At 45.2% G+C, this 25,749-nt stretch overlaps 1 protein-coding gene across 4 annotated transcripts; it reads left to right on the top strand.

Moving 5' to 3' along the window:
* Positions 1–646: 646 nt before the first annotated feature.
* On the top strand, positions 647–18,268 carry LOC149310155 (uncharacterized). Of its 4 annotated transcripts, XM_089533808.1 has the most exons (10): positions 647–719; positions 1,220–1,296; positions 4,113–4,511; positions 6,508–6,634; positions 8,278–8,394; positions 8,915–9,037; positions 10,104–10,232; positions 11,629–11,727; positions 13,472–13,549; positions 14,717–18,268. In XM_089533808.1, exons 3-10 carry the CDS (start codon positions 4,116–4,118, stop codon positions 15,502–15,504), a joined length of 1,857 nt encoding a protein of 618 aa, XP_089389934.1. In that variant the 5' UTR covers positions 647–719; positions 1,220–1,296; positions 4,113–4,115; the 3' UTR covers positions 15,505–18,268. The 4 variants fall into 4 exon arrangements, with proteins under 4 accessions (XP_089389934.1, XP_089389932.1, XP_089389931.1 ...); XM_089533806.1 differs by lacking the exons at positions 647–719; positions 1,220–1,296 and adding an exon at positions 1,314–2,410 and having other exon boundaries at positions 10,110–10,232; XM_089533805.1 differs by lacking the exons at positions 647–719; positions 1,220–1,296 and adding an exon at positions 1,314–2,410 and having other exon boundaries at positions 14,720–18,268.
* The last annotated feature ends 7,481 nt before the right edge of the window (positions 18,269–25,749 follow it).

The following is a 25,749-nucleotide window of genomic DNA, read 5'->3' as shown; positions in this document are numbered from 1 at the left end:
AATGGAAAATCAAGGTTTGTTATCTAGAATGGATACGTTTTGGAATATTTTCAAGCAGTGGATGCCTGAAAAACCATGGATCAAAAAGTCCGTGGACATATTCTATGTATTACATATGTATATAAGTATGTACAAATGTAGTACACACACACATATATATAATAAAATACATGGTATATATGTAATACTATACATACTTATGTAATATATATTCATTGCATAATACACGTTACATAGTACATATGTAATATATATTGCATAATACATGATACACGTATTGCATAGTACATATCTATTACTGTATATACATATGAAATACATAGTATATTTGTAATGTATACATATATAATACACAGTATGTATTACATGATACATATGTATTACATAGTAGTATATGTGTAACAGCTATAAGTAAGCGACTTGAAATGCATTGATATTTCTGCTAGTGCTTTTCATGCTGCTGCTGCTGCTGCTGCTGCAGCCTTTCCAGCGTAAGCGTCTCCTAGGCGCCGCCCTGCGCTTCTCCGCCTGGCCTGCAGGTGGCGCTGCAGAGCCGCTCCGCAGAAGGAGGCGCTCTTCCCGGAAGCAGCGCGGCGGCCATTTTCTCGCAGGCTAGCCGTTTCCCTGCCGCGCATGCGCAGAGAGCCAAGTCGCGAGGGCCTGCGGACGGCGGACAAAGGGAGCTTTGGGGCCTTTGAGGCGCATCGGAGGGGCTTCGGGTGAGTGGGGGGCGGGAGGGGCCCTTGGGGGGCTCCGGGGGCGGTTTGGGCTGCGGTTACTCCCAGTTTGGCCCCAATGGGGGACCAGGGGAGGGTGGGTCCCTGTCTGCCCTTTGGCAGAGTTGCTTTTGGGTCACAGCCAGGGTCTTAAACCCCCCCCCCCCCCCAAATAAATGAATCCTGGCGGGGGTTTTGGAGGCCTGGCCCTGGCCTGGGGGCATCTTACATTTGGTTTGTGTTGGACTTATTTTTCTCCACAGCCCCCCCCCCCCTTTATTTTTGACCTCATGCCTTTCCTTGGTCAAGTCACACTCTCTCAACCTCAGGAATGCCAAGGAAGAGCACCCCGTAATAATAGGCTCACGATACGTTGGAAACGGCTTCTGTTGTTGTTGTTGTTGTTTATAAATAACTCACAGTATTTCATTATAATATATTGCAAATATAATACTTACAATAAATAAATGTTTTATTCATTATTTTGTTATCATTTTATTTAGTTGCAGCCTGCCTTTCTCTCAGCCCAGGGACTCAAAGCGGCTTGAAGGCACACAACGACAACAGCAGCAACAACAAGGTAAATCTATCCTGTGGTTTCCTTGGCAAGGTTTCTTCAGAGGTCCTGAGGCTGAGAGAGTGTGACTGGCCCAAGGGCCCCATGGCAGGTTCCCATTGAGGTCGCCATTAAGTCGGAAAAATGACTTCAAAACAGACAACAACAACAAAGTTCTTCTTCACAGGGTTGCAAAAACAAAGGAGGGTTTAGGGTTGCCCCACTTGAGAGGCCTTCCTTTTCAATTTGGGGCTGGAAAGGAAAAGAAAACAAGAACAGAGAGCGAAACTAGAGAGAGAAGAAACCTGCAGTGTCTGGCGGCCTAAGATTTGTGAGGCCCCTGTCACCCGCGGTTAGACCTGGCATCACTGCGTCTGCACTGCAGAACTGAGGCAGTTTGACACCGCTTTGACAGCCATGGCTCCACACTGTGGGGTCCTGGGAGTTGTAGTTTGTTGTAGCAACAGAGCTCTCTGCAGAGAAGGCTGAAAACTCAGACTTAACCTTAACTGCTTTGTAGGGCTTTGGAGGGAGAGGAGGAGAGGAAGGCACAGCGCCACCAGGCCTAGCCCCAGAGGAAGACGGAAGGCCCTTCCTTCATCTTAACTGCTGCCATCCTGGCCTTGGAGGAGAGAAGAAGAGGCTGGCATGGCTGCACCAGGCCCAGGAGAAGATTAAAGTCCCTCCCTTCATCTTAATCGCTGCCATCCTGGCCTTGGAAGAGAGAAGAGAATGGAATAGAATCACAGAACTGTTACTTTTTCACAGATGTTCATGAGTCGCGGTTGGAACTGTGACTGGCTTGAATCCAAACTGTGATTTCAGTGACTGTGATTCATTCTGCTCTTGAGCTCCAAACTGTGATTTTCACAGAAGTGCTGCTGGAACTCTGACTGACTCTTATGGCGATATAAATAATCAGGGTCTTGAAATGAATAAAACACAGAAATTTAGGAGTCCTATTTGGAGGTTTTTTTCTCCAAAAAGTGACAGTATTGCAGAATGCAATTTATGTAAAAGCAAGCTCTCTTTCAAGACGTCTATTTCCAACCTAAAGAAACATATGAAGAGCAAACATCCAACTGGTTGTATTGCTGATATCTCTTCAAAAACTCTTTTGAATTCTTCTGATATTGTGGTAAGAAAAATTGATTTATGCGTGGCTTACTACTAAGGGCACAGCCAGGGAGGTCCAACGGATCCAAACCCCTCACCATTTGCCAATTATTTTTATATTAGATAAATAACATAAATACATATTTTAATATTACACAAATTGATTAACAAATAAAAATACAGTAGTGGCCAGGTCACAGGAACCACTGAGATAACAGGAAATCACCGATTCAATCCTTGTTGGTCAAAGGTGCTTCCACCTTCCAGTCACAAGAGAAACTACTGCAAACAGTTCTGTGATTCTGGGTCAGTAGCAGCAGTATCACTCAAGTAGTGTACAGATCACAGAAATCACAGTTTTGAATCACAGATACTTTAAAGTGACAGTAACAGTTTTCACTGCTATCTGTAAATCACAGTTATTCCATTCTATCCCACCATGCCTAGCCCCAGAGGAAGATGAAAGGCTCTCCCTCCATCTTAACTGCTACTACCTGGCCTTGGAGGCGGAGAAGAACCGGCAGGACTTGGTCCTTTCCCCACCGCCATTCCCTGCTCCTTTTGTGCCATGTCTTTCTAGACTGTAAACCTGAGGGCAGGGAACTGCCAGATGAACAATCTACAAGGAGCTGTGACAGCCTTTGTGCTTGAAGAGCGTGGGCTTTTAAAACCTGTAGTTTTGCAAGATATCCAGCCTTCTCTGCCAAAGAGCTCTTGTGCCACAACAAACTACGAATTACAGGTTTCTACCCCGTCTAGCCATGGCAATTAAATTGGTTTCATTTTTAATGAGACCCATTAAAGCGATGTCAAGCTACATTAATTCTGCAGTGTGGCAGCAGCTTCTGTTTAATATGCTTAACTAAGTAATGGAACTAGAATCTCAGCCATTGCGTATAAATATTTCCCCCTCTCCTGTTTAACTTAGCATACTTGGTATTTGTTAACTGCCCTCGAGTCGATCTCAACCCTTGGTATGTATACTTAGTATACTTTCTTGTATACTTCGTATACCAAGTATGCATGGGAAGTATACTTAGTATACTTAAAGTCTAATATGCTCTGCAGAAATAATGTTGTTAGACACATAATAAATAATAGATAGATAAATAATAAAATATTTATATCCCGCCTCTCCCTTTTCTGCGCAGAGGAATAATGCAGTGTGACACTGCTTTAACTGCCATGCTCAATGCTAAGGAATTCTGGGCTTTGTAGTTTTGCAAATTTCATAATTTCATCATTTATTTGTTTATTTATAAATCCCAGAATTCCATAGCATTGAGCATGGCAGTTAAAGTGATGTCACACTGCATTATTCCTCAGTGCAGATCACCCAAGGAGCTTCATAACCAAGTCGGAATTTGAAGCCTGGTTCCCTTAGAAACCTCTGCATGCCAACAGAATTTTAGAAAACCACTTATACTGTATTACTCCTCCATTCTGCAGTGAAGAGAAACTTAGATGATGAGACAGTGTTCTTGTCTCCAAAGTTTGGGATCTGTTTAGCTGAGGAAATAGAGGCTGCCCTTGAATATGTGATTACAATTCCCAGAATCCCCTGGCTGGGAGGGAATTCTATGAGCTGTATTCACAAGAAAGAAGTTTGTCAAGATCTGATGTTGAAATCAGGCCGGGAATTTCAATAACCGTGTTTTGCAGAATTGCTCGTGTGCCTTCAAGTTATTCAACTATCTCTGTTATTTTATCAACCCACAAAATAGGTTATGAAGCGGAAGAGAATGGAGGCGCAACATTCACAGCCTTTGCCATCCTCAGCTGCCAGCCAGTTCAAGTTTAATGGGGAAAAGAAGGTTCAAACCCCGACGGAGGCCTCTGCGTCGACTGCGCCTGTAGCCAGGGGCAAGATGGTTGACTCTCATGGTGCCCGGCTGCTGCGTCTGGAACGGAAGATGGCGGCCGCAGAGGCGAGATGGGCAGGCTGTGAGAAGAACGTGATGGAGATGGGGAGCCAACTGGAGGGGAAACTGGCTGCTCTTGGGACTCTGATTGAGGAGAATTGCCTCCTCCAGAGGAGGCTGGACAATCTGGAGAATCTGTTGAAGAACCGTAACTTCTGGATCCTGAGATTTCCTCCAGGCACTAAAGGAGAAATCCCTAAGGTAATTGCACCCTCATGGACATGGTCCAAATACAGCAGCAGGTGGGAGGAGGGCGCGTGTACGCATGCATGTGTGCATATGTGCTTTAATAATTTTTAAAATGTAGATCCCGCTTTTTTCCAGATTTGAACCCAAGGATGCTTCCAGCCTAGATTAAAAGAAAGCACACATTTAAATACATTGAGAATGTATCTACACTGCAGAATTAAAGCAGTCTGACATCACTTTAACTGCCATGGCTGTATCCTACAGGATCCTAGGAGTTGGAGTTTGGTGAGGCACCAAGCTCTCTGACAAACCAGGCTGAATACCTCACCATGCTACAAATTCCAGGATTCTGTAGGATAGAGCCATGGCAGTTAAAAGTGATATCAGACTGCTTTAATTCTGCAGTGTGGATACACCCTGAGTGTGTTGCATTTGTTTAAATATGTGCTGAATGTATTTTAAATTATTTTAAATCTTCCAATTGTATTGCTGGGTTTTTTGTTTCCTTTTTTTCGTTTGTACTGCATATTGTTTTACCTATCCAGTATGAACTGACATTGTAGTTGGGTCCTGTATTGGGAGAAAAGAGAGATAGAAAGTCAATAAAATAAATAAATGCATAAATAAAATGAAAAGTTAGTTAACAATTAGGTAATCTATTAAGCGGTTCAAATCCACATGTACCCCCCCCCCAAAAAAAAAAGGCCAGGATTTGAAAGCAGGGTTTAGAATCATAGAATCATAGAATCGTAGAGTTGGAAGAGACCACTAGGGCCATCCAGTCCAACCCCCTGCCATGCAGGAAATCCAAATCAAAGCATCCCTGACAGATGGCCATCCAGCCTCTGTTTAAAGACCTCCAAGGAAGGAGACTCTATCACCTTCCGAGGAAGTGCATTCCACTGCCGAACAGCCCTTACTGTCAGGAAGTTCCTCCTAATGTTCAGGTGGAATCTCTTTTCCTGTAGCTTGCATCCATTGTTCTGGGTCCTGTTCTCTGGAGCAGCAGAAAACAAGCTTGCTCCCTCCTCAATATGACATCCTTTCAAATATTTAAACAGGGCTATCATATCACCTGATCTTGACTTATTGAAATAATAAACCGTGGTTTAAACAGATCAGTTTCCCCTGCTTTAAATGAAACAGCAAACTATGGTTAAGCAAACTTGGGGGGACCCCCCCCCCCCAGCATCCATTTTCAGATTCTTCTGTGTGGGACATACCAGAGGTAGAGAAGGAAGCTTGTAATCCTAGGGTACATCTACACTGTGGAAATAATGCAGTTTGACACAACTTTTAAGTGCTGTAGCACCGTCTTATGGAACCCTGGAATTTGTAGTTTCACAAGGTCTTTCGCATTCACTGACAAAGAGTTCTGGTGCCTCACAAAACTACAGATCCCAGGATTCTGTGGGATGGAGCCATGGCAGTTAAAGTGGTGTCAAACTCCATTATTTGTACAGTGTAGATGCACCTCCCAGAACCCCTGCCATTAAAATCAGCTTCCCAATCAGGCTAAATGTGGATGATGGAAGCTTCAAACCAACACTCCTGAAAGTGTTCCAAACTTTTGGTTCCTGTTGTGTCTGCTTGCGGTTTTTGTCCATTCTCTTTTGATTATAATAATAAAGAAAAGGAGATAAGTATTGCCCACTGAGTATATTTTTTCAACCTGCAATGATATTAGCATGGTAGATTGCTTTGACATCATTTGTTGGTTATCTAAGTATGAGAGAAAGAGCTACTGATGTATTCAGTGGCAACTAGCGACTTCCATGCCAGTGCAAGAGGTGAGTCAGTTCCGGGTTTTAGTCCAGCCTTTGTAAAAGAGGTCCCCAGTATGCAGAATTCTGTCCTCCAGAGTAGGTTCAGGACTTGGATGGCTCCTTTAAAGTTCATTCTAAAACCAAGAGTGGATTTACCACTCCCACTGACATGGACATCACCCACTGGGCATGTTGGACCAGTCCAGCCAACTTTGGAATGTGTCGTGTTTTTGTTGTTTCAGGTCCCATTGACTTTCAGTGACACCTCTGTCAACTTCAGTAAGCAGGAATGGAAGAAATTGGATGAGTGGCAGAAGGAGATGTACAAGGCAGTCATGAGAAGCAATTATGAGATGCTGGTCTCCCTGGGTAAGAAGAACTGACTGCAGTTTTGGACCATCAGTGATTCTAAGAATCTAGAAATCAGTGACATATTGTTAGATAATGTGAAATGTTCCAAGCAATGTCATTTGTGGGAATTCTGTTATTGCAATCCTATCTGTAGCAATTTCGTTTAAAAGTTTTACCTGTTCTTTTGGAATTGCTCCCAGAGCATCTGTAACTATAACATCATCATCATCATCATCAGTTTCTACTGGTCAACTGGTCCATGGGGGTTTGCTTCCCAAACTTACTGCAGATAATAGTAAACTGTATTAAACTAAAAGATCTCCCATGCAAACATGCCATATAGTTACATTGGAGGACCTAGAGAATCCTAGATAGGATACCTCTCTAGGCACTCTCCAGCATGACTGTATGTGTCCTTATTTTTTCAGCCATGGACAACTAAAACCAAGGATAGTGGTTACCACCCTCGGAGTTTAGTGGAGTCTCCTTCTTGGGAGGTTTTTAAACAGAGGCTGGATGACCATCTGTTGTATTCCTGCATGGCAGATTGGGGTTGGAATGGATGGCCCTTGGGGTCTCTTCCAACTCTATGATTCTACTACTATTTCCCTGCCTTTCCCCCAAAACTTGAGATTCAAGGCAGCTTTAAAATTGAAATAAATACAATACAGTTATAGCATACAAAAGATCAATGTTAAAATGGAATTAAAGTGTCAACAACATTAGAAACCATTTAAAACATAAAATTTAACTTAGGTCCAAAACACACTGCAGACCTAATGCAGTTTGAGATCATTTTCCCTGCCCTGGCTCACTGCTAGGGGATCCTGGGAACTGTAGTTCATTGTGGCACCAGAGCTCTCTGACAGAAGGCTATGGTAAGTGTCTCACAAAACTACAGTTCCCAGAATTCACTAGCATTGAGCCAGGGCAGTTAAAACGGTCTCAAACCTGATTATATCTGCAGTGTTTTTAGACCATAAAAAAGCCTGTTTTCAAAGGTCAGTACAATTAAAGCCATGCTTGGAAGCCTTTTGTTCAAAAAACATTCAGTTCTCATTATACAGTGCACCGCGTCACAGGCGGGACCCCATATGCGGCTTCCTGTTTACGTGGAACCTGCGCAACGGGAGAATGAATGGTGCGCGCACCCATGGCGCACACATTCTCCCGTGCCACGAGCACAAGCCCCATTCAGTTGAATGGGACTTCAGCTTACGCGTTTTTCAGCTTACGCGGGGGGTGGGGGGTGGAACGGATCCTCCGCATAAGCCAAGGGACCACTGTAATAAAAAAACGCTTTCCATTCTCAGGATAAAAACATTCAGTCCTTGGAATAAAAAGAAGGGTGTTCTGGATCCAAGGGGCAGCTACTGAGAAGTCCATGTCTCATACCCCCACTAGCTGTGCCCCTGAAAGCAATAGGGCTGAGAGAAGGCCTTCTCCTGAGGATCTCAGGACCTGGACAGGCTCATATGGGAAGATGTCTGTGAGACAGACTGGACCTAAGCCACTTTTCTGTTATTTGGTTCTTTAGTTCTCTAGGCCTGCGAAAAAATCCTTCTTGCTCTTCTCCTCAGCTACTCTCTCTGCTCTTTATGCCAGTCTTCTGTCTCAAATAGAATTGCTTCTCAGTGATCTCTCTCATTTCCTTTGATCAGATGATGCCATTTCCAGGCCCATGTTCCTCTCCCAGATTGAGCGAGGTGAGGATCCGAGTGCGAAGAGTTCAGAAGATTTGGAGCGGAGGGACATGCCTATAAGTCCCAGTTGTTCAGGTATGTGTTTGTTCTGACTCAGACCCCAGTTTTTATCACTGTGTTTTGAAATTTCAATTCATACGCTCTTTAAATTCACTTCTAATCCAATTCTCTATTAAATTTACAGTTTGTTTTATTGTGTGTTACTTTTACAATAATATGGGCCTCTCATTACTAGACCGAATCCCCCCACTTTGCAAGACAGGGTTTGTGACCCTATAGGTAATGTCTGGGTGGGTATGCTTTTAGCACAAGAGAAGGGCTGAGCAAGTGACTGACAGTCTGTGCTCCTTCTTTTCCTTGGGGGCCGGTCAGGGTGACCAGAGGTCCACCTTTTGCAGAACATGTCTGACATTTCAACCTTCTGTCCAGGTGGAATTTCAAAATGTCCTCCATTTTGAGCATGACTAAGAAGCAGAAAATTATATGAGTGTTTTTATCTTTTATTTGGAAATGTGCCATCTCTTTCTTGGATGTCCTACATTTTGTGGTGCTTTGTCCTCCTTTGCGGTTATGACATCTGGTCACCCTGCAACAGGTTCTTCTGCTATTGTGGTGAATGCTACTTCCTGGGGCAGAGAAGATGACAAGGAAGAGGAGAATCTTTTTGCCACACAAGATGAATGCCATGAAACATCCCTTTTAGATGTCTCTAGTCCTGGTGAGTTCTGTTTCTTCCTCTTCTTATTATTATTATTACCTGCCTCTTCTCTTCAATTGAACAACAATAATGAACAGATAAACACTATCAGGACATTCTCCCTAATGTTAGGTGGAATCTCTTTTCCTGTAGTTTGCATCCATTGCTCCATGTCCTGGTCTCTGGAGCAGCTGGAAAAAAGATTGCTCCCTCCTCAACATGACATCCCTTCAAATATTTAAACAGGGCTATCATAACCACCTTTTAACCTCTTATCCAGGCTAAACATACCCAGCTCCCTAAGTCTTTTCTCATAGGGCATAGTTTCCAGACCTTTCACCATTTTGGTCACCTTTCTCTGGACGCACAGCTCTGTCAGCCCTGGTTAATACTTGGATGGGAGGCCACCAATGAATCCCAGGTGCTGTAGACTATATTTCAAAGGAAAGAACTGGTAGAACCACCTTTGAAGATTTCTTGCCTAAAAAGCCCTATGGAGTTGCCATAGGTCTACAGGCAACTCGAAGGCATACACACACACACACACACACACACACACACACACACGGAGATTAGGGGTGCTTGAGAAGATGGGATAAGGAGATTTTTGCATATTTTCACATACAGTGGGTCCTTGGTATCCGCTGAGGTTTGCTTCCAAGACCCTCCTGTGGATATCAAAATATGTGGCTGCTCAAGTCCCATTACACTATACCCCGAAGCCCCAGCCAACTTCACAAGGATAAGGGATTCTGGAAGTCCAAAACATCTGGAAGATCAAAGTTTGGGAACCCCTGGAGTAGTGGTCTTCAACATAGATTTCTGCATCCCTTCCCAAACTACAAATCCCTGGATTCTGTGGGACAGAACCGAGAGAGAGCTGAAGTTACTATTACTGGATAGTGAGAAAGATTATTCCACACCCAAAGATGGACATGTCTCAGTCTGTGTTTGGGGCTTGGTTCCCACAACCCTCCTTTTCCAAGATTGTGACACTGTAGGTAACTAACATCTGTGAAGATATACTGTCAGCACAAGAGAAGGGCAGAGCAAATGATTGAAAGCCTGTGCTCCTTTTTTCCCTTAGGGACAGGCTCTTCTGGTATTGTGGTGAATGCTGCTTCTTGGGGCAGAGAAGACGACAAAGAAGAGGGGACTCTTTTTGCCGCACAAGAAGATTGCCATGAAACAAGCCTTACAGAGGTCTCTAACCCTGGTGAGTTCTGTTCCTTGATATATTTTAGTCCATGGACCACATGATGCCTCACAGTTGAACTGTGAGGGTGCCAGGCGCTAAACCTGCCCCCGCCCCCATCTCCTCCCATGGGACCCAAGCCCTTTACTCCCTCTGAAAATGGTGACAGAAAGTGCTGTTGTGTCAGTTCCGGTTTCTGTTTTGAGAGGGCCTGCAAAGAAAACCTAAGTATTTGGGGATAATATGGAGTTCAGGAGGGCCTAAATACCCTAAAGGCACCAAATCCTGCCTGATCTTAGAAGCTAAGCAGGGTCAACCCTGGTTAGTACTTGGTTGGGAGACACCCAATGAATCCCAGGTACTGTAGGCTATATTTCAGAGGAAAGAACTGGTAGAACTACCTCTAAAAACTACCGAAGAAAGCCCTATGAAAAATTCATGGGATTGCCATAGGGCTGCAGGCAACTTGGAAGGCATACATGTACAACACACACACACACACCCATGGTTCAGAGGTGCTTGAGCAGATGGGGTGAGGGTATTTTTGCATGTTTTCACATGCAGTGTGTCCTTGGTATCCACCAGGGCTTAGTTTCAGGGCCTGCCATGGATACCAAAATCTGTCGATGCTCAAGTCTCATTATACACAATGGCACAGTAAAATGGTAATCTTTATATAAAATAGCAAAATCAAGATTTACTTTTTGGAGTTCATAACTTAAAAATATTTTCAGGCCATGCATAGTTGACTCTAGATATGGAGGGCTGACTGTATTTCGGCATAATTTTGTGGCACAGATTGCCTGAAAATTGCTTCCAACATTTAAACAAAAACAAGGGGGCCTTCGGGGGACTGGAGGGCAGGTTTCAGGGGCCACTAAAATTCAAGGTCTACATGCAGCCCCATGCCACACTTGGTCCATCCTGTTCTAGACTTTCTGCCCCATTCTTGCTGTTGCTCAACAACTTTTGTCTGCTGCTCTTGGAATAGAGGTTGCTGCTGTCCTCTCCCGATATGCCATAGTCCCCTCACATGTTCTCTGCCAGTGGTTGTTCTGTGTACAGTTGGCCCTGTACATTTGCAGCTTTGACTTTTTTGGCTTTGATTATTCACATTTTTTATTAGTATGTTCTCTCTAGGAATCTGGCACAACTCTGCCGGAAGCTGACACTAGAGAAAACACTTCTCTATGCATTTGTAGGTCCTCCAGTGCGAGTCTGTGATCCACCTCTGGCAGATATTGACCATAGAATTATACTGGAAGTCCTAGAGATTCCTAGAGAGGTGTCTTCTCAAATAAAAAAAGTGTTTTTGTTATTTGTGTTTTTTCCAGTTTCACGGGGGTCTTGTGCCCTTAACCCCAATGAATATAATTTTCTTTCCTCCCTGAAGACTAATTTTCTTTCCTCTCCAAAGAACTTCAGATTCTGCGACGTGACGTGGGGTCACAGGTTAAGCAAGAACCAGAGATACACATCAAGGAAGAGCCATTGTCTCCTGGAAGCTCCAGCAGCGGTGAGCTGCCTGTTTTGAGACACTCTTTTGGTGCCTAGGGATCGAGGGTGCTGCCATGGAGGCAATCTACTGAGAACAGGAGTCGCTGGCTGAATTTGTGGCAGCTCTGTTCTCATTCTCAGTCCTTGCGTTCCATATTGAGAGAAAGGCAGGATACGAATTAAAGAAATTCCCTTCATGGACTTTTCATGGGAATTTTAGACACAGTGGTGTTCCCTCATCTAAAATGGGAACAGTAGCAATAGGGAAAACATAATAAAATTACTCATGTGGCAGATAGTTAAAGGAAGAAGAGGAAGTCCTCCCGGTCAGGCTGGGAGTCCTGTCACTTTCCAGATGATATTTGACTGCAAATCCCAACATTCCTCATTTTTGCCTATGCTTCTGCTGGCTAATCCCACCCTTGGTATACAGGGCTCAATTCATTTTTAATGAGACCCATTGAATCAGAGTAATTTCTGTAACTGCTGAGTTACAAATTCCCTTGATTCATTGGGTCTCCTGTAATTGAGACCGACTGTTGGATTGAGGCCTTAGACTGCAGTGGGGATGAAAAAGTAAAGTTTTCCCTGTTGAAAAAGTAAAATTTGATGTGCTAGTTCTCTATTTCTTTCTGTTAGAATTTGGTTTTGTGTGTAGAAGCCTTTGAATTGATTAAAAATGACATAAACATTGTCAGATTGATTCTCCCAATTCCCTTTAAAAGTAATATTTGAGATTAGGTAGAAACAATTACTAGCTACACCAGTAATTTTGCTATTGCTTATTGTTTTGTTTTTTCCTTTATTGATAAATTCCATACATTCACTCAGATTCAAACTTACAAAACACCAATGAGAAATCAATATTGTTATATCACAATGTATCATAATGTATTAGTCTCAGTTTAACTTATTACAGTCTGATTAGTGTTTAGCAATTCATATTTCTATCCAGGGAAGTCTTTTTTTATTCCACTTCTCCCATATTTGTCCATCTTTCATCTTCAGTATATGATCTACATCTTTCTAATTAGTTACTTAAATCTGCTCTCATCTTCCACATTCAACCATCTTCCTGTCCTTCTAGCCTCTCATTCCTAACAATTTCTACCTAAATCTTTTCTATTGTTTCTTCTTACTATCTTCTTATTTCTTATTTACTACCTGTCCAGCTTCTTCATTATACTCTCCTCTTATCTTCAAACACTTATTCTCACCTTCAACACATACCATTCCAACTCTGTTATCTGACCTATACTAAACCTGTTCCCTTCTCTAGTCTTGTCTATCTTTGGTCATTCTTACATGCTAAATATTTCTACACTCACTGCTTATTGTTAACCTGAACTCTGCTAGCCTGCTGCTTCTCCACAGAATAGAGTAACTTACTCTATGGAGTAAGTAGTGACTAAATTACTAAGCTATATTATTCAGAATATAATTGCTAAATTACAATAAAATGTACCCACATCCTCAGAAAGAAAATGTACTTTGGTGTTGTTGTTTTTTTGAAAATGAAGCTACAAGGTTCTGAACTGTAAGAAATATGTGAACTATAAGGAGCCTATTTGGTTTTACCAAATAAAACCATTTTTTTTTATTTATGCAGATTTATTTATGTATTTACTTCATTTATATGCCACCTTTCTCCTGGAGTGGGTCCTAAGGTGGCTTCTAGAAATAATAAATTAAAAGCAATTAAAATTCCCCACATTAAACAACTGTCTGATGTTCTCTTTTCAACTCCTTTGTTTCATACTCAGAGTCATTTATCCCTATCTGCATTAAGCAAGAAGAGGAAGAGCAGAACATTCAGGACCAGCAGTATTTGGCTTCATTTGGTGAGTGTTGGGCCTTGACTGGGAGACGTTACTAAAGGCCATTTGGGGATTGGTGAATTGTCACTTGCCAGTGTTGAGCCTTGGCAAATGCCCCAAAGGCTTAGGATCTAGAGCGCATGAAAACATCCATCCTGGTATAAACATCCTGGTTGTAAAAAGAAAAGAAGGGAAAGAAACAAGATGGATGATGAAGTTGCTATTTGATATCTATTTTTAAGTTCATTTTATTTTTAAAATATATTTATTATCATTAATGAAAACACCATTAAAATGCACTGGTCGTGTTGTGTTAATATATTTATTATATCAATTTCCAGGAATCCTAGAATCAGAAAGGAGCTGTAATGTTAGGTCACTTGTAGTTGTGTTGGAATCAGTGCTGCCACCTGTAGAATCATAGAGTTGGAAGAGACCTCAAGGGCCATCCAGTCCAACCCCAATCTGCCAAGAAGGAAGATACTATCAAAGCACCCTTGACAGATGGCCATCCAGCATCTGTTTAAAAAGCTCCAAAGGATTCTGCCACCCCCGAGGCAGTGTATTTCACTGTTGAATGGCTCTTAGTCAGGAAGTCCCTTCTAATATTGAAGTGGAATCTCTTTTCCTGTAGTTTGCATGCATTGCTCCATGTCTCAGTTTCTGGAGCAACAGAAAACAAGCTTGCTCTGTCCTCAGTGTGACATCCCTTCAGATATTTAAACACTGGGGTGTTATAAATTTATTTTTCTAGAGAATTTATACTCCTGCCTTCATCCACAAAGATTTCCAGAGTGGCTTACAAGTAGTTAAATCTGGCAGTTCCCTGCCTTCAGGCCTGCAATCTAAATAAATCTACCCACAAGGAAAAGGGGATGGGGTGGATGGGAATTAAGTCCCAACAGTTCCTGGCTACTCGTCTTCCCCTCAGAGGCCACAGCAATGGCATTTGGAATACAGAGGAAGGGTATCTGACTTGTCACAGGGGCACAGGCATGATGGAGCTGTTTCTGGATTCTCTTCTTCTCCCTCAGAGGCTACAGCAATGGCAGTTGGAATGGCTGCTGTTCCCTTTGCAGTTGCCCATGAAAGCTGTATTGGTGTTGACTGGATAAAGGTTCATATTGGGTAATCTGCCTTGGGAGGTAGCTTTCTCCTTCCCCTAAAGCCTGGTTCCTTTCCTTGCCCCAGCAGAGCACAGTATGCTGTTCCAAGCTGCAGATGAGGAAGACAGTCATGCGCTCGGGTCATCAGTAGCATCCTGCAGGAAGGCTGGCCATCAGAGCGCCGTGGGGGATCCTGAGCAGAGAGAGGCAGAGGCGAGAGGCTGCCTGGCCCAGTGCGGCATGTGCGAGAACGTCAAGGACCAGGAGAACCTGGGGGACCACCAGTACAGCCGCAAGCGGAAATTCCAGTGCACAGAGTGCAACCGAAGCTTTGCTTTCCAGGGGCAGCTCACCCAGCACCTGCTTGTCCATGCCCCTGGGATGCAGTTCAACTGCGATGAATGCAACCTGTCCTTCTCCAGCCAAAAGGCCCTGACAGTGCACAAGCGCGTCCACTCCCTTGACTGGCCCTTGCACTGTTCGGCCTGCAACCGGAGCTTCACAGACGCAGCCAGCTTTGAGCGCCACCAGCAGACCCACGCCCCCGGCAAGGTCCATCGGTGCCTGGAGTGCAATGTCTATTTCACAAACCCCATCGCTCTGATTGAGCACAAGCGGATGCACTCGGAGGACTGGCCCTTCCGCTGCACCCAGTGCGACCGGACCTTCGTGCACGAGGGGCTGCTGAACGAACACCTCCAGAATCACAGCCGGACGCGGAGTCGCCGTTGCCACGTCTGCGGCTCATGGTTGTCTTACCGGGGAATGGTGGAGTATACTGAGGGCCAGCTGTACCACTGTAAGAAGTGTAATACCATTTGCCGGAGTTCAGGGGTGGAGCAGGGAAATAAACCAAGCGAGGGAAATGCGTAGACCCTTCTAGGTTCCCGAGGGCATACCCCTGGTATGAATAGATCGGCACAAAGGCCACTCTCCTAAAGACACCCCTTGTCCCTGTTTTGTTTGATTTATTGGGCAGTGAAGCATTTCAGAAAAAAAAACCCTCCCATTTTCTTAGGAAAGGGATTTTTCTCCCAAGAGAAAGAACATTTGGGGGTGGGGAGGAGTATCCTGCTTGGATCCCATGCCCTGGCATGTGTTTCAGGGCACGTCCCAACGCATTTTGGTGGTTGCCGCCCTTCCTGGATGCATTTCTTCAAATCCCAAAAAATAAATCCAGAAAGGGTGATGATCAGACTGAAATGCCTGCCAGCGGGAGAAGTGGGAATCTCGTCCTGTTTGGACAATCCCTGGTGGACCCCAGCTAGGGCCAGGGGCAGTCTGTGGGCTGCATGTAGTCCATGGGACAGTTTTATGCGACCCCCTCGAGTCCCTCGTGTGTGTGTGTGTCTGTCTGTCTGTCCATTCTGAAGACTAGATATCTCTCTCTCTCTCTCTCTCTCTCTCTCTCTCTCTCTCTCTGTTGGATGTACAAATGTTGCAGGTCCAGGGTCCACTTTTATGCCTCAAGCCTCTCTGAAGGCTGTGTATGCTACAAAAAAGCAAAAAAATAATTAAAATTAAAAAAAAATTAAATATAAAGCAAACCCCCCCCCCAAAAGTGGCCAGATGTCCACTTCTGGGTCTTAAAAACTGGTGTTTTTAATGTTAAGCAGCATGAGGGGGTGGCCTTGCAACCTCCTTGAAAGGGAAATTGTTGTACTTGGAACCTTCCAGGAGCAGCAGTTTATCCTTTTTTCTTTTCTTTTCTTTTCTTTTTTGGAGCAGCAATTCATATATTTTTATTTTTATTTTCTTCTTTTGGCTTGAAAAAGGTTGGTCTGGAAATTCTGGAGGTGTTGAGGGCTATAAAAGCATTGTTGGGGTCTGCGCTTTGCTCACTCCTTCTCTCTCTCTCTCTCTCAAGTGTGTCCTGGGACACAATTCTTGGCTAAAACAAGGCACTCCCTCCCTGCCCCTTGTTTGTATGTCCCCCAGAAAATGCCCTGTTGTAAAAAGAAAAGTTTATATATATTTTTAAAAGAATCCTTCCTCTGGAAGCCTCCAAGGCAGTGGTTCCCAACTTTGATCCTCCAGATGTTTTGGACTTCAGCTTCTTTAATTCTTGACTGCTGGCCCAGACTGTTGGCGTCTTGGAGCTGAAGTCAAAAACAAACTGGAGGACCGAAATTTGGGAACCCACGGGGATAAGAAATAGCACTTGCCCCCCCCCCCCCCAGCTGCTTCTTTTGATCCTCTGGATGGTTTTTTCACCTGGCGTATGTCCCCCCCAGAGGTTCAAGGTGGTTGGAGAACGGGACCTTCCCGAGACAGAGGTTTTGTTGAGTGATGGAGCTGTGACAGAGCCACTGGGGGAGAGAGGGAAGACCCCATTAACCTCTGGCCTGTGATCCTCTCAACCATGAATGGCTTATTAGCACTCCCCACACGTTCTTCCCCCTCTTGCTTTCCCCAAGTTAGTGCTCCCTTGTGATGGGATTGCAGATTTCCTTCCCTCCTCCTAACCCCATTGTCTTGCCTGAGCTGGTTGCCTGTGTAATAATAGTTCCTCCCTAATTCATTCCCCAGCAAATCCTTCCTTGGATGGATGGGTTCAGAGAGTCCATATGCCCCACTGAGCTTGCTGTTTGGCTGACCACACGAATAGTAGAAGGCGGTCACAGCAGCACACAGGTTTTTCTCTTGACTGCCACCTTCTTGCATAGCCCTTTGCTCACCTGCCCTTTTTCTTGACAGAGGATCTCATAATAAGAATAATAATATTTTTTCTAAGTTATATCCTGCTTTTCCAAACGATCAAAGCGGCTTATGCTGATTTTCTGCTCTCTGCTGCAGTTTCCTCTTTTAAAACTTTCCATCATCTTTTCGTTGTTCTCCAAATGCCTGTGACCCCAGGATAAGGTCATGGCTTTTATTATAAATGGCTACATAGCACCCCATACTAGGCCATGTTTGTCACCCTGCTCAAGAAGCCACTTGGCTGGTTTTCCATTCCCTTTGGAGTTTGGGTCTGGCCCTTTGGTTCCCCTAAATGGGAATTAGAGGATCCCTTGGAATGGAAAGAAATAATCAGTTTAAAAGGTGGTTCCAAGGGGTTCCTGACTCTGGGGTCCCAGTGTCTCAGCATTAAATGGCTTCTTCTCCACACAGAAAATGTAGTGTTCTCATGACAAAACGTACCTTTGAATGGGTAAGTGGCTGACTGATGTATTTCTTGGGGAAACACGGAATCATTTGTGACGCTTTAATCAACTTTGACTGCATCCAGATGACATAAGTAATCCAGTTTGACACCGCTATAACTGCCACGGCTCAATGCTAGGGAATTTTGGATCTGAGCAACAAGCTACGATTCTCAAAATTCCCAAGCATTGAGCCGTGGCAGTTAAAGTGGTTTCAAGATGAATCATTTATGCCGTCTGGATGAGGCCTTCTCCCATCCACTCTCTTCCATGCGTTGGTGAGCATTGTGACCATCGTTACAACACCGAAAGAAAGCTTCCTTGCAAAGATGTTGGCTTTCTACATTGAAGCTTAAAAAGCGAAACAGGCTCTCCTCCTAAGTTGTCTTTTACCTGAAGAACCTCCTGTACCTTGTTTGCTGTGGAGCTTGATTATAAGAGTGTAGACTTTGCTGGAACTATACAAATAATAAAATATCCCCTTGATGAATTAATTGATGGTCTGGTGTGTTTTCGCCTTAACATTGTGTGTGTGTGTGTGTGTGTGTACGTGTACACTTTGACTCTGTAGACCAGGGTTTGAGTCCCTGTGTATCCAGGGAAACCCAGTAGATGATCCTGGATGGTCGTCCCATTATATAAAATGGGGTATTATTATTACTATTATTAAATTATTGTTATTGTTCCTTGCTGTCCTCTGGGGTTTGGTTCCAGCTTTGCTCCGCTCTGGGCCCACAACAGATTCCAACTTCCAGAATTCCATAGCCTTGAGCCAGACAGTTAAACTGGGTTATTTCTCTAGTGTGGATCCATCCTGAATTGACATAAGTCAGAAACAACTTGAAGGCTGTGGGTTTTTTGGACTAAGTGGCCATGTTCTAGAAATTTGTCTTCCTGATGTTTTGCAAGCAGCATCTGTGGCTGGCATCTTCAGAGAATGCTTTGCCTGGAAAAATTCGGTGTGTGTGTGTGTGTATGTGTGTGTGTATATATATATATACACACACACATACACTGTGTGGGCCTGGGAATGCAGGAGTGATTTGAATGGAAATAAGAAACCCTTAAAGTAAACAAGGTTTGGCTACCAGTCCTGAGGAATAGCAAAATAAGGACTCAGCAAATGCAAATGGGAAACCATTCAGAGTCAGGGGCTTTCCCAGCAGATAATGATCACCAATCAGCAGACATTAATCCTCCTTTGCATTAGCCTCCCAGCTGCTTGTGTGCGTGTGCTGTGCCCCAGGACTGTTTGTTTGTTTTTTGCCATCCCTGCACAGCTGTGCAACTCCTGAGGAGCACTGAACAACTACACCACGTATAATTGTTGGGTGGTTGATATTGGGGTAAGCATATGATAGCGGGAGGAATGAGCCTATTGCAGGTTCTCCTCCATGTATTAATTGTATTGCTATTAAGCAGGGACATTGCTAGATTGCGGGGATGGTTTTGGTGGGGAAGTAGGGGGTCATGTTAATTCAGATCTAATTCATGGAGCTCCAATTGAAGTAGTATGGGGCAAGGGGAGATATAGCGGTAGGAGTGTGGAATTACCATATAAGGGAAGGCAGGATTGATGCTTAATACCTATCCTGCCTTCCATCCACCCTGCTAATTCCAGAGAACCAAGGGTCAATCCAGCTGTACCACAGACCCTGTCTCTGCTCCTGTGCAATGCCAGGTCAATTAAGAACAAGACCCATATCATTCAAGATCTTTTAGAAGAGAAGAATTCTGACCTGGCTTGCATACAGAGACCTGGCTGGGGGCCGAGAGCAATGCAGTGTGGGCACAGGCTCTCCCAGCCGGGTACACCGTTAAGGAGCAGACCAGGACTTGCGGGCTGGGGGTAGGTGTTGCTATAGTCCATAAAAACACCTTAACCTTGACCAGGAACCCCATCCGGAAAACAGACTATATCGAGTGTATTTACCTGACCCTGAAGGCTAGGGACAGTCTGGGGATCCTGTTGGTCTACCATCCACCCCGTGGGCTAACAGACTCCCTAGCCGAGCTGACACAGCTGGTCTCGGAACTGGTGTTGGAGTCCCCTAGGCTTCTGGTCCTGGGGGACCTCAACATCCCTTTCGGGGCTGGCTCACAAAATCTGACGGGTGCAGCTTGGGAGTTCATGGCTTCCATGATGGCCATGGGCCTGTCCCAGTTAGTCTCGGGCCCAACGCATTGCGCAGGTAATATGCTTGATGTCGTCTTTAGTACGGATTGGGAGAATCCGTGGGCAGAGGTATGTAGTACCTCTGCCAAGGACGGACCATTTCCTGGTTGAGGTTCGACTTAAGGCACCTATCCAAATCCCCCCCGGGGGTGGAGGACCTATTAGGATGGTCCACCCTCGAAGGCTGATGGAACCCAAAAGGTTCCAAGAAGCCTTAGAGGGGTTTATGGTTGGATCAGACAGTGATTCTGTTGATGCCCTGACTAACATCTGGGATAATGATCTCTCCAGGGCTATACACAGTATCGCTCCTAAGCGTCTTTTTCGGCCTGCTTCTAATAAGAAACCCTGGTATATGGAAGATCTCCGGGAAATGAAGCGGTCCGCGCAACGACTAGAGCGCAGCTGGTGGAGCTGGTGGTGGTGGTGGTGTTTATTCTTGCTGTCTTGAGTTTCTTGAAGCCAACTCCATCCTCGATCCCTTTCAGTCTGGTTTCCGCCCAAGGCATTCCACAGACACAGCTCTCACTAAGATCTCGAATGACCTTTTACAGGCCAAGGCTAATGGCCTTTGCTCTGTTCTCATCCTTCTTGATCTGTCTGCAGCCTTTGACACTGTTGATCACTGCCTTCTAGTTGACATACTCTCTGACCTTGGGTTCTCAGACTCTGTTCTCGACTGGTTTCGATCTTATTTGTCTGGCAGATCCTTTGCAGTGGTTGCAGGCGGTCAGACTTCATCCTCTGTTCCCTTATCTGTTGGAGTTCCCCAGGGCTCTGTTCTGGGTCCCCTTCTGTTTTCTCTCTACACACTGTCCTTAGGAAAACTCATTAGCTCTTTTGGCTTTTCCTACCATCTGTATGCCGATGACACCCAGCTGTATCTTTCCGCCCCTGACCTTTCTCCAAGGCTTGATAAGCAAGTCTCGTCTTGTCTCACAGCTGTCTCGCAGTGGATGCGCCATCGGCGTTTGAAGCTCAACATGTCCGAGACGGAGCTTCTTGTCTTTCCTCCTAAGTCCGCCCTTCAACACTCCTTTTCTGTCTCTGTGGACAACATTTCTATTCAACCAGTCCAGCAAGCCCGCAGTCTTGGTTTTATCTTTGACTCTTCTCTGTCATGTATCCCTCAGATCCAGACCACAGCCAAGGCTTGTAGATTCTTTTTGTACAATATTGCCAAAATCTGACCATATCTCTCTGCCTCTACTGCCAAGATCCTGGTCCATGCCCTTGTGATCTCACGACTTGATTACTGTAATGTCTTCCTGGCTGGGCTTCCTCTTTCTCACATCTGTCCTTTAATTTCTGTCCAGCATTCAGCTGCACGCATTATCACTTCCACCCACCGCTCTGACCACATCTCTCCTGTGTTGGCATCCCTTCACTGGCTCCCACTCCCTTTCCGCATTCAGTACAAGCTCCTGCTGTCGACGTTTAAAGCCCTCCATGGGCTCCTCCTCCTTACTTATCAGACCTTCTTTCTCCTCACCTTCCCACCAGGGCCCTCTGTTCTGGTAGTCAAGGGTTCCTGTCTCAGCCCAGGATTTCCTCTGTCCCATCTTGGATTCGCCCCTTTTCACTCGCTGCCCCTCACTCCTGGAACCTTCTTCCCCTGCGAGACACAAGGGCCCTGATCACTTCTTTAACCAGCTTCAAAACGGAGTTGAAGACCATCCTGTTCAGAGAAGCTTTCCCAGGCATTGCATAATTGTCACTTACTATTTGATGTTCTTTTGGTGCCTGTTTTCTCGAACCATTTCCTGTATTGCTATGTACTTTATATGTATTATCGTACTAGTAGGCAGGCTAGCTCCAACAGGCCTCCCTGGAAGAAGATTAACCATCCATTATGAAGCCAAGCCCTCCCTCCAGTCCATCTGCCTTGGTCCAGGCCTCGGAGGTAGAGAGGAACTGCTGGACCTCCTCCCCTTCCCCTCCATCACTAGCTTCTCCTTTTGCGTCATGTCTTTCTAGATTGTAAGCCTGAGGGCAGGGAACCGTCCAATTAAAAAGATTGTATGTACAGCGCTGTGTAAATTTACAGCGCTTCATAAATAAAGGTTAATAATAATAATACCAGTGCTTATCCAACAAGACACTCTATGAAGTTCTTTTGAAGTCTTATGGAGTGTCAATAAGTGCAGCAAAGAACTCCTTCTATGCTGCGTGTATTGCGTCTGCAGAGTCACGTCCAGCAGAGTTGTTCAGGATGGTCAGGGAGCTGACCCAGCTTCCACTCTGAACCCTATTTTAGAACCAACTAAGGCCAGCTGTGACGATTTTAACAACTTCTTTGCAGATAAAATCTCTTGGATAAGGGCTGATCTTGACGCTGGCATTTCAACAGAAACTATAGAAGAGGTATCCAGAGCTTCCATGGACTCTATTAAACTGGATCACTTTGAGTTTGTACATACCGATGAAGTGGACAGGCTTCTTGGAAGTGTTAGGAAGATGACATGCTCTCTCGATCCCTGTCCTTCTTGGCTGACCGTCCAGGGTGGTGATGCTGTAACATTACTGTTACAACGTATAATCAATGCATCATTCAGGGAGGGAAAATTTCCATCAAGTCTAAAACTAGCAACAGTTAAACCATTGCTTAAAAAACCCTCCTTGGACCTCCTGGTAAGGAATAACTACAGACCGGTCTCATTGTTGACATTTCTAGGTAAGGTGATCGAGAGAGTGGTCGCCGTCCAACTCCAAGCAGTCTTGGATGAAACCGATTATCTTGACCCATTTCAAACCGGCTTCCGGGCGGGCTATGGAGTTGAGACTGCCATGGTCGCCTTAGTCGATGATCTCCGTCTGGGCATCGACAGGGGAAGTGTGACCCTGTTGGTGCTTTTGGACATCTCAGCGGCTTTCGATACCATTGACCATGGTATCCTTCTGGAACGCCTGAGAGAGCTGGGCATCGGAGGCACTGCGCTCCAGTGATTCCGTTCCTACCTCTTGGGAAGGTTCCAGATGGTGCAGTTGGGGGACACTTGCTCCTCTAAGAGGGAACTGACATCTGGTGTCCCTCAGGGAGCTATTTTGTCCCCCACTTTGTTTAACATTTACATGAAACCGCTGGGAGAGATCATCCGGAGACACGGGGCGCGGTGTTATCAGTATGCTGATGACACCCAAATATGCTTCTCTGTGTCCCCGACTGATGCAGTGACTAAGGATGGCATCTCTCCTCTGAATGCCTGCTTGGAGTCAGTAATGGGCTGGATGAGGGAAACAAACTCAGCCTGAATCCAGAGAAAACGGAAGTACTGGCGATAGGTCCCCCAGGCCTTAGAAAGGACATTTATCCACCTGTCCTGAACGGGGTCACACTTCCCCTGAAGGACGAAGTTCGCAGTTTAGGAGTACTTCTGGACTCGTCTCTGCAGTTGACATCTCAAGTAGATGCAATGGTCAGAAGTGCTTGCTATCAACTTCGGTTGATACGCCAACTGCGGCCCTTTCTGGGCCAAAGGGACCTTGAAACCGTGGTACATGCTCTGGTAACCTCTCGATTAGATTTCTACAATGCGCTCTACATGGGGCAACCCTTGTACCAAGTCCGGAAGCTTCAATTAGTACAAAATATGGCAGCCAGATTGGTCACTGGTGCGTCCAGGTTTGACCATATAACACCTATCTTGAAAGATCTTCACTGGCTGCCCATTCGCTTCCGAGTGCAATACAAGGTGTTGGTCACTACCTATAAAGCCCTACATGGCTTGGGCCTGAGTTACTTGAGGGACCGCATCTCCCCATATGATCCGCCCCGAACACTCAGGACGTCCGGGAAGAGCCTGTTGGAAATGCCACCTTCCAAACATGTTTCTACATCCCAGATGGCCTTTTCAGTGGCGGCCCCACGGATTTAGAATGGTCTTCCCAAGGAGCTCCGTCTTGTGAAACGAGAGGCTCAAAACCTTTCTTTTCTGCCAAGCCTTCCCCTGAGGAATGAAGTGAGCGCTCTTGACGCCGCCATCGAGTCTCTGCCTTCTCTCCGATGGAATGATTGTGTCTTAGAATTGGATTACTTGTTTTTATCTGTTTTCATGAGACGTTTTTAATGGTTTTATAGTCTGTAAACCGCTTTGATCTCAGGAAAGCAGTATATGAATAAATCTATGGTTATTATGACTGTTATTATGAATGACAGCTGGCTAGTCTGAAGCCTCCACAGAGACAGAGCCACTTTTCCAGGCCAGCCTTCTCTGGAGGTGCTGCTTGCGAAACGCCAGGAGGAGGCTCTGCTAGAACTTGGCCAAAGGGCCCGAAAGACCCACAAAAAGCCATGGATGCCGGACAGGAAGGCCTTCGCTTCACCGACTCAAAGTCTGCTTTCTCTGGGCCCCAGAGAGCAAAGGGCCCCTGCCTCAGCTCCCCAAAATGGGAGGCCGCTTTTTCTGGAGGAAGGAGGCCTTTCTGGGAAGTGAAGGCCCAACTCCTCGCAATTCACTCCTCCCGCCTACAGGTGGCGCTGCCTTGCCGGAAGCTGGGGAAAAGACTGCTAACTAGCTTGAGAGCTCTGTAGTGTGCGCATGCGCCCTGGGTCACCCGTCCTGCATTAGTGAGCATGCGCTTTGACGCTGCTCCCCTGAGGATGCCAGCCCTGCCTTAGCGCGCATGCGCTCTAGCGACACTGTTAGGCGGCCCCCTCCATGTGTGCGCACGCGCCCTCGGACCGCTCTCTGAGTGCCCACCTTCCTTTTCTGCGCATGCGTCCAGCACCGCTCTCCGTACCGTCCCTCTTTCTGTCCCGCTGAGCGCCCTGCCTTCGTGCGCATGCGCCCAAGGCTACTTCCTCATTGCTGCTGACCGCCCAGCCTTTGCGCGCATGCGCCCTAAGGTCCCTCTCCCTCAGGATGCTCCTTCAGCCTTTTCGCGCCTTTTACAAAAGAATAAAATAAAAAGCATAAAGCTAGTGCCCTTGGGCCATAAGTCACACTCTCTCAGCCACGAGGACCAAGCAAAGTTCTACGGGGCACACAAACACAACAACAATGCATCACAAAACATGCAAAGCACTCTCAGATATTTTGGCTGGCCTTCTTTTAATCAAAGGATTTCTTTCTGTGACAGACTAACAACAAAACACAACAGACCTGCAAGTCTCGCCAGCAAGCCACAAATCCCAGGATTCCATAGCAGTTAAAGTGGTGTCAAACCGGATTGTTCCTGCAGTGTGGACGCAGCCACAGCCATGAGGAGAGGCCTCCTTTCCCAGGACTTGTCCTACTATTATTATTATTATTAAGCTTTATTTATAAAGCGCTGTAAATTTACACAGTGCTGTACATACAATCTTTTTAATTGGATGGTTCCCTGCCCCTCAGGCTTACAATCTAAAAAGACACAACACAAAAGGAGAAGGGAAAGATGGTGGGGAGGGGCCTCTCTAGTAGGATAATACATATAAAATACATAGCAAGATAGGAAGTGATTCAATAAATAAACAAATAAATAAAGAGTCCTAAGTCTCTCGCCTTTTTTCTTCCTTTCATTCAAAGTCCACACAGACAAACGACGCGACAGATTATATGCTCCAAAGCGGGTTATTATCATAATTAATAATAATAATTAGTAATAATAATAAACTTTATTTATAGCCCGCTTTTCTGTTGCCAAACAATCAAAGAGGCTCACATCCAAAAACCATTCCACTATAGAAAGCATTGTACATATAATATCCCCATCCCTCCTAAAAAGAATTAAACACATTACAATTAAAATTTAACAGTTACAATAAACTAATAATAGTCATAATAAATCCATAATCGGAGTGATGCAGAGTCTATAATG

The sequence above is a fragment of the Sceloporus occidentalis genome, unplaced genomic scaffold (assembly GCF_023333645.1).
Source record: "Sceloporus occidentalis isolate IW3139 unplaced genomic scaffold, rSceOcc1.0.p SCAF_7, whole genome shotgun sequence".
Taxonomy (NCBI): domain Eukaryota; kingdom Metazoa; phylum Chordata; class Lepidosauria; order Squamata; family Phrynosomatidae; genus Sceloporus; species Sceloporus occidentalis.
This window is presented reverse-complemented; position numbering and strand designations above follow the sequence as displayed.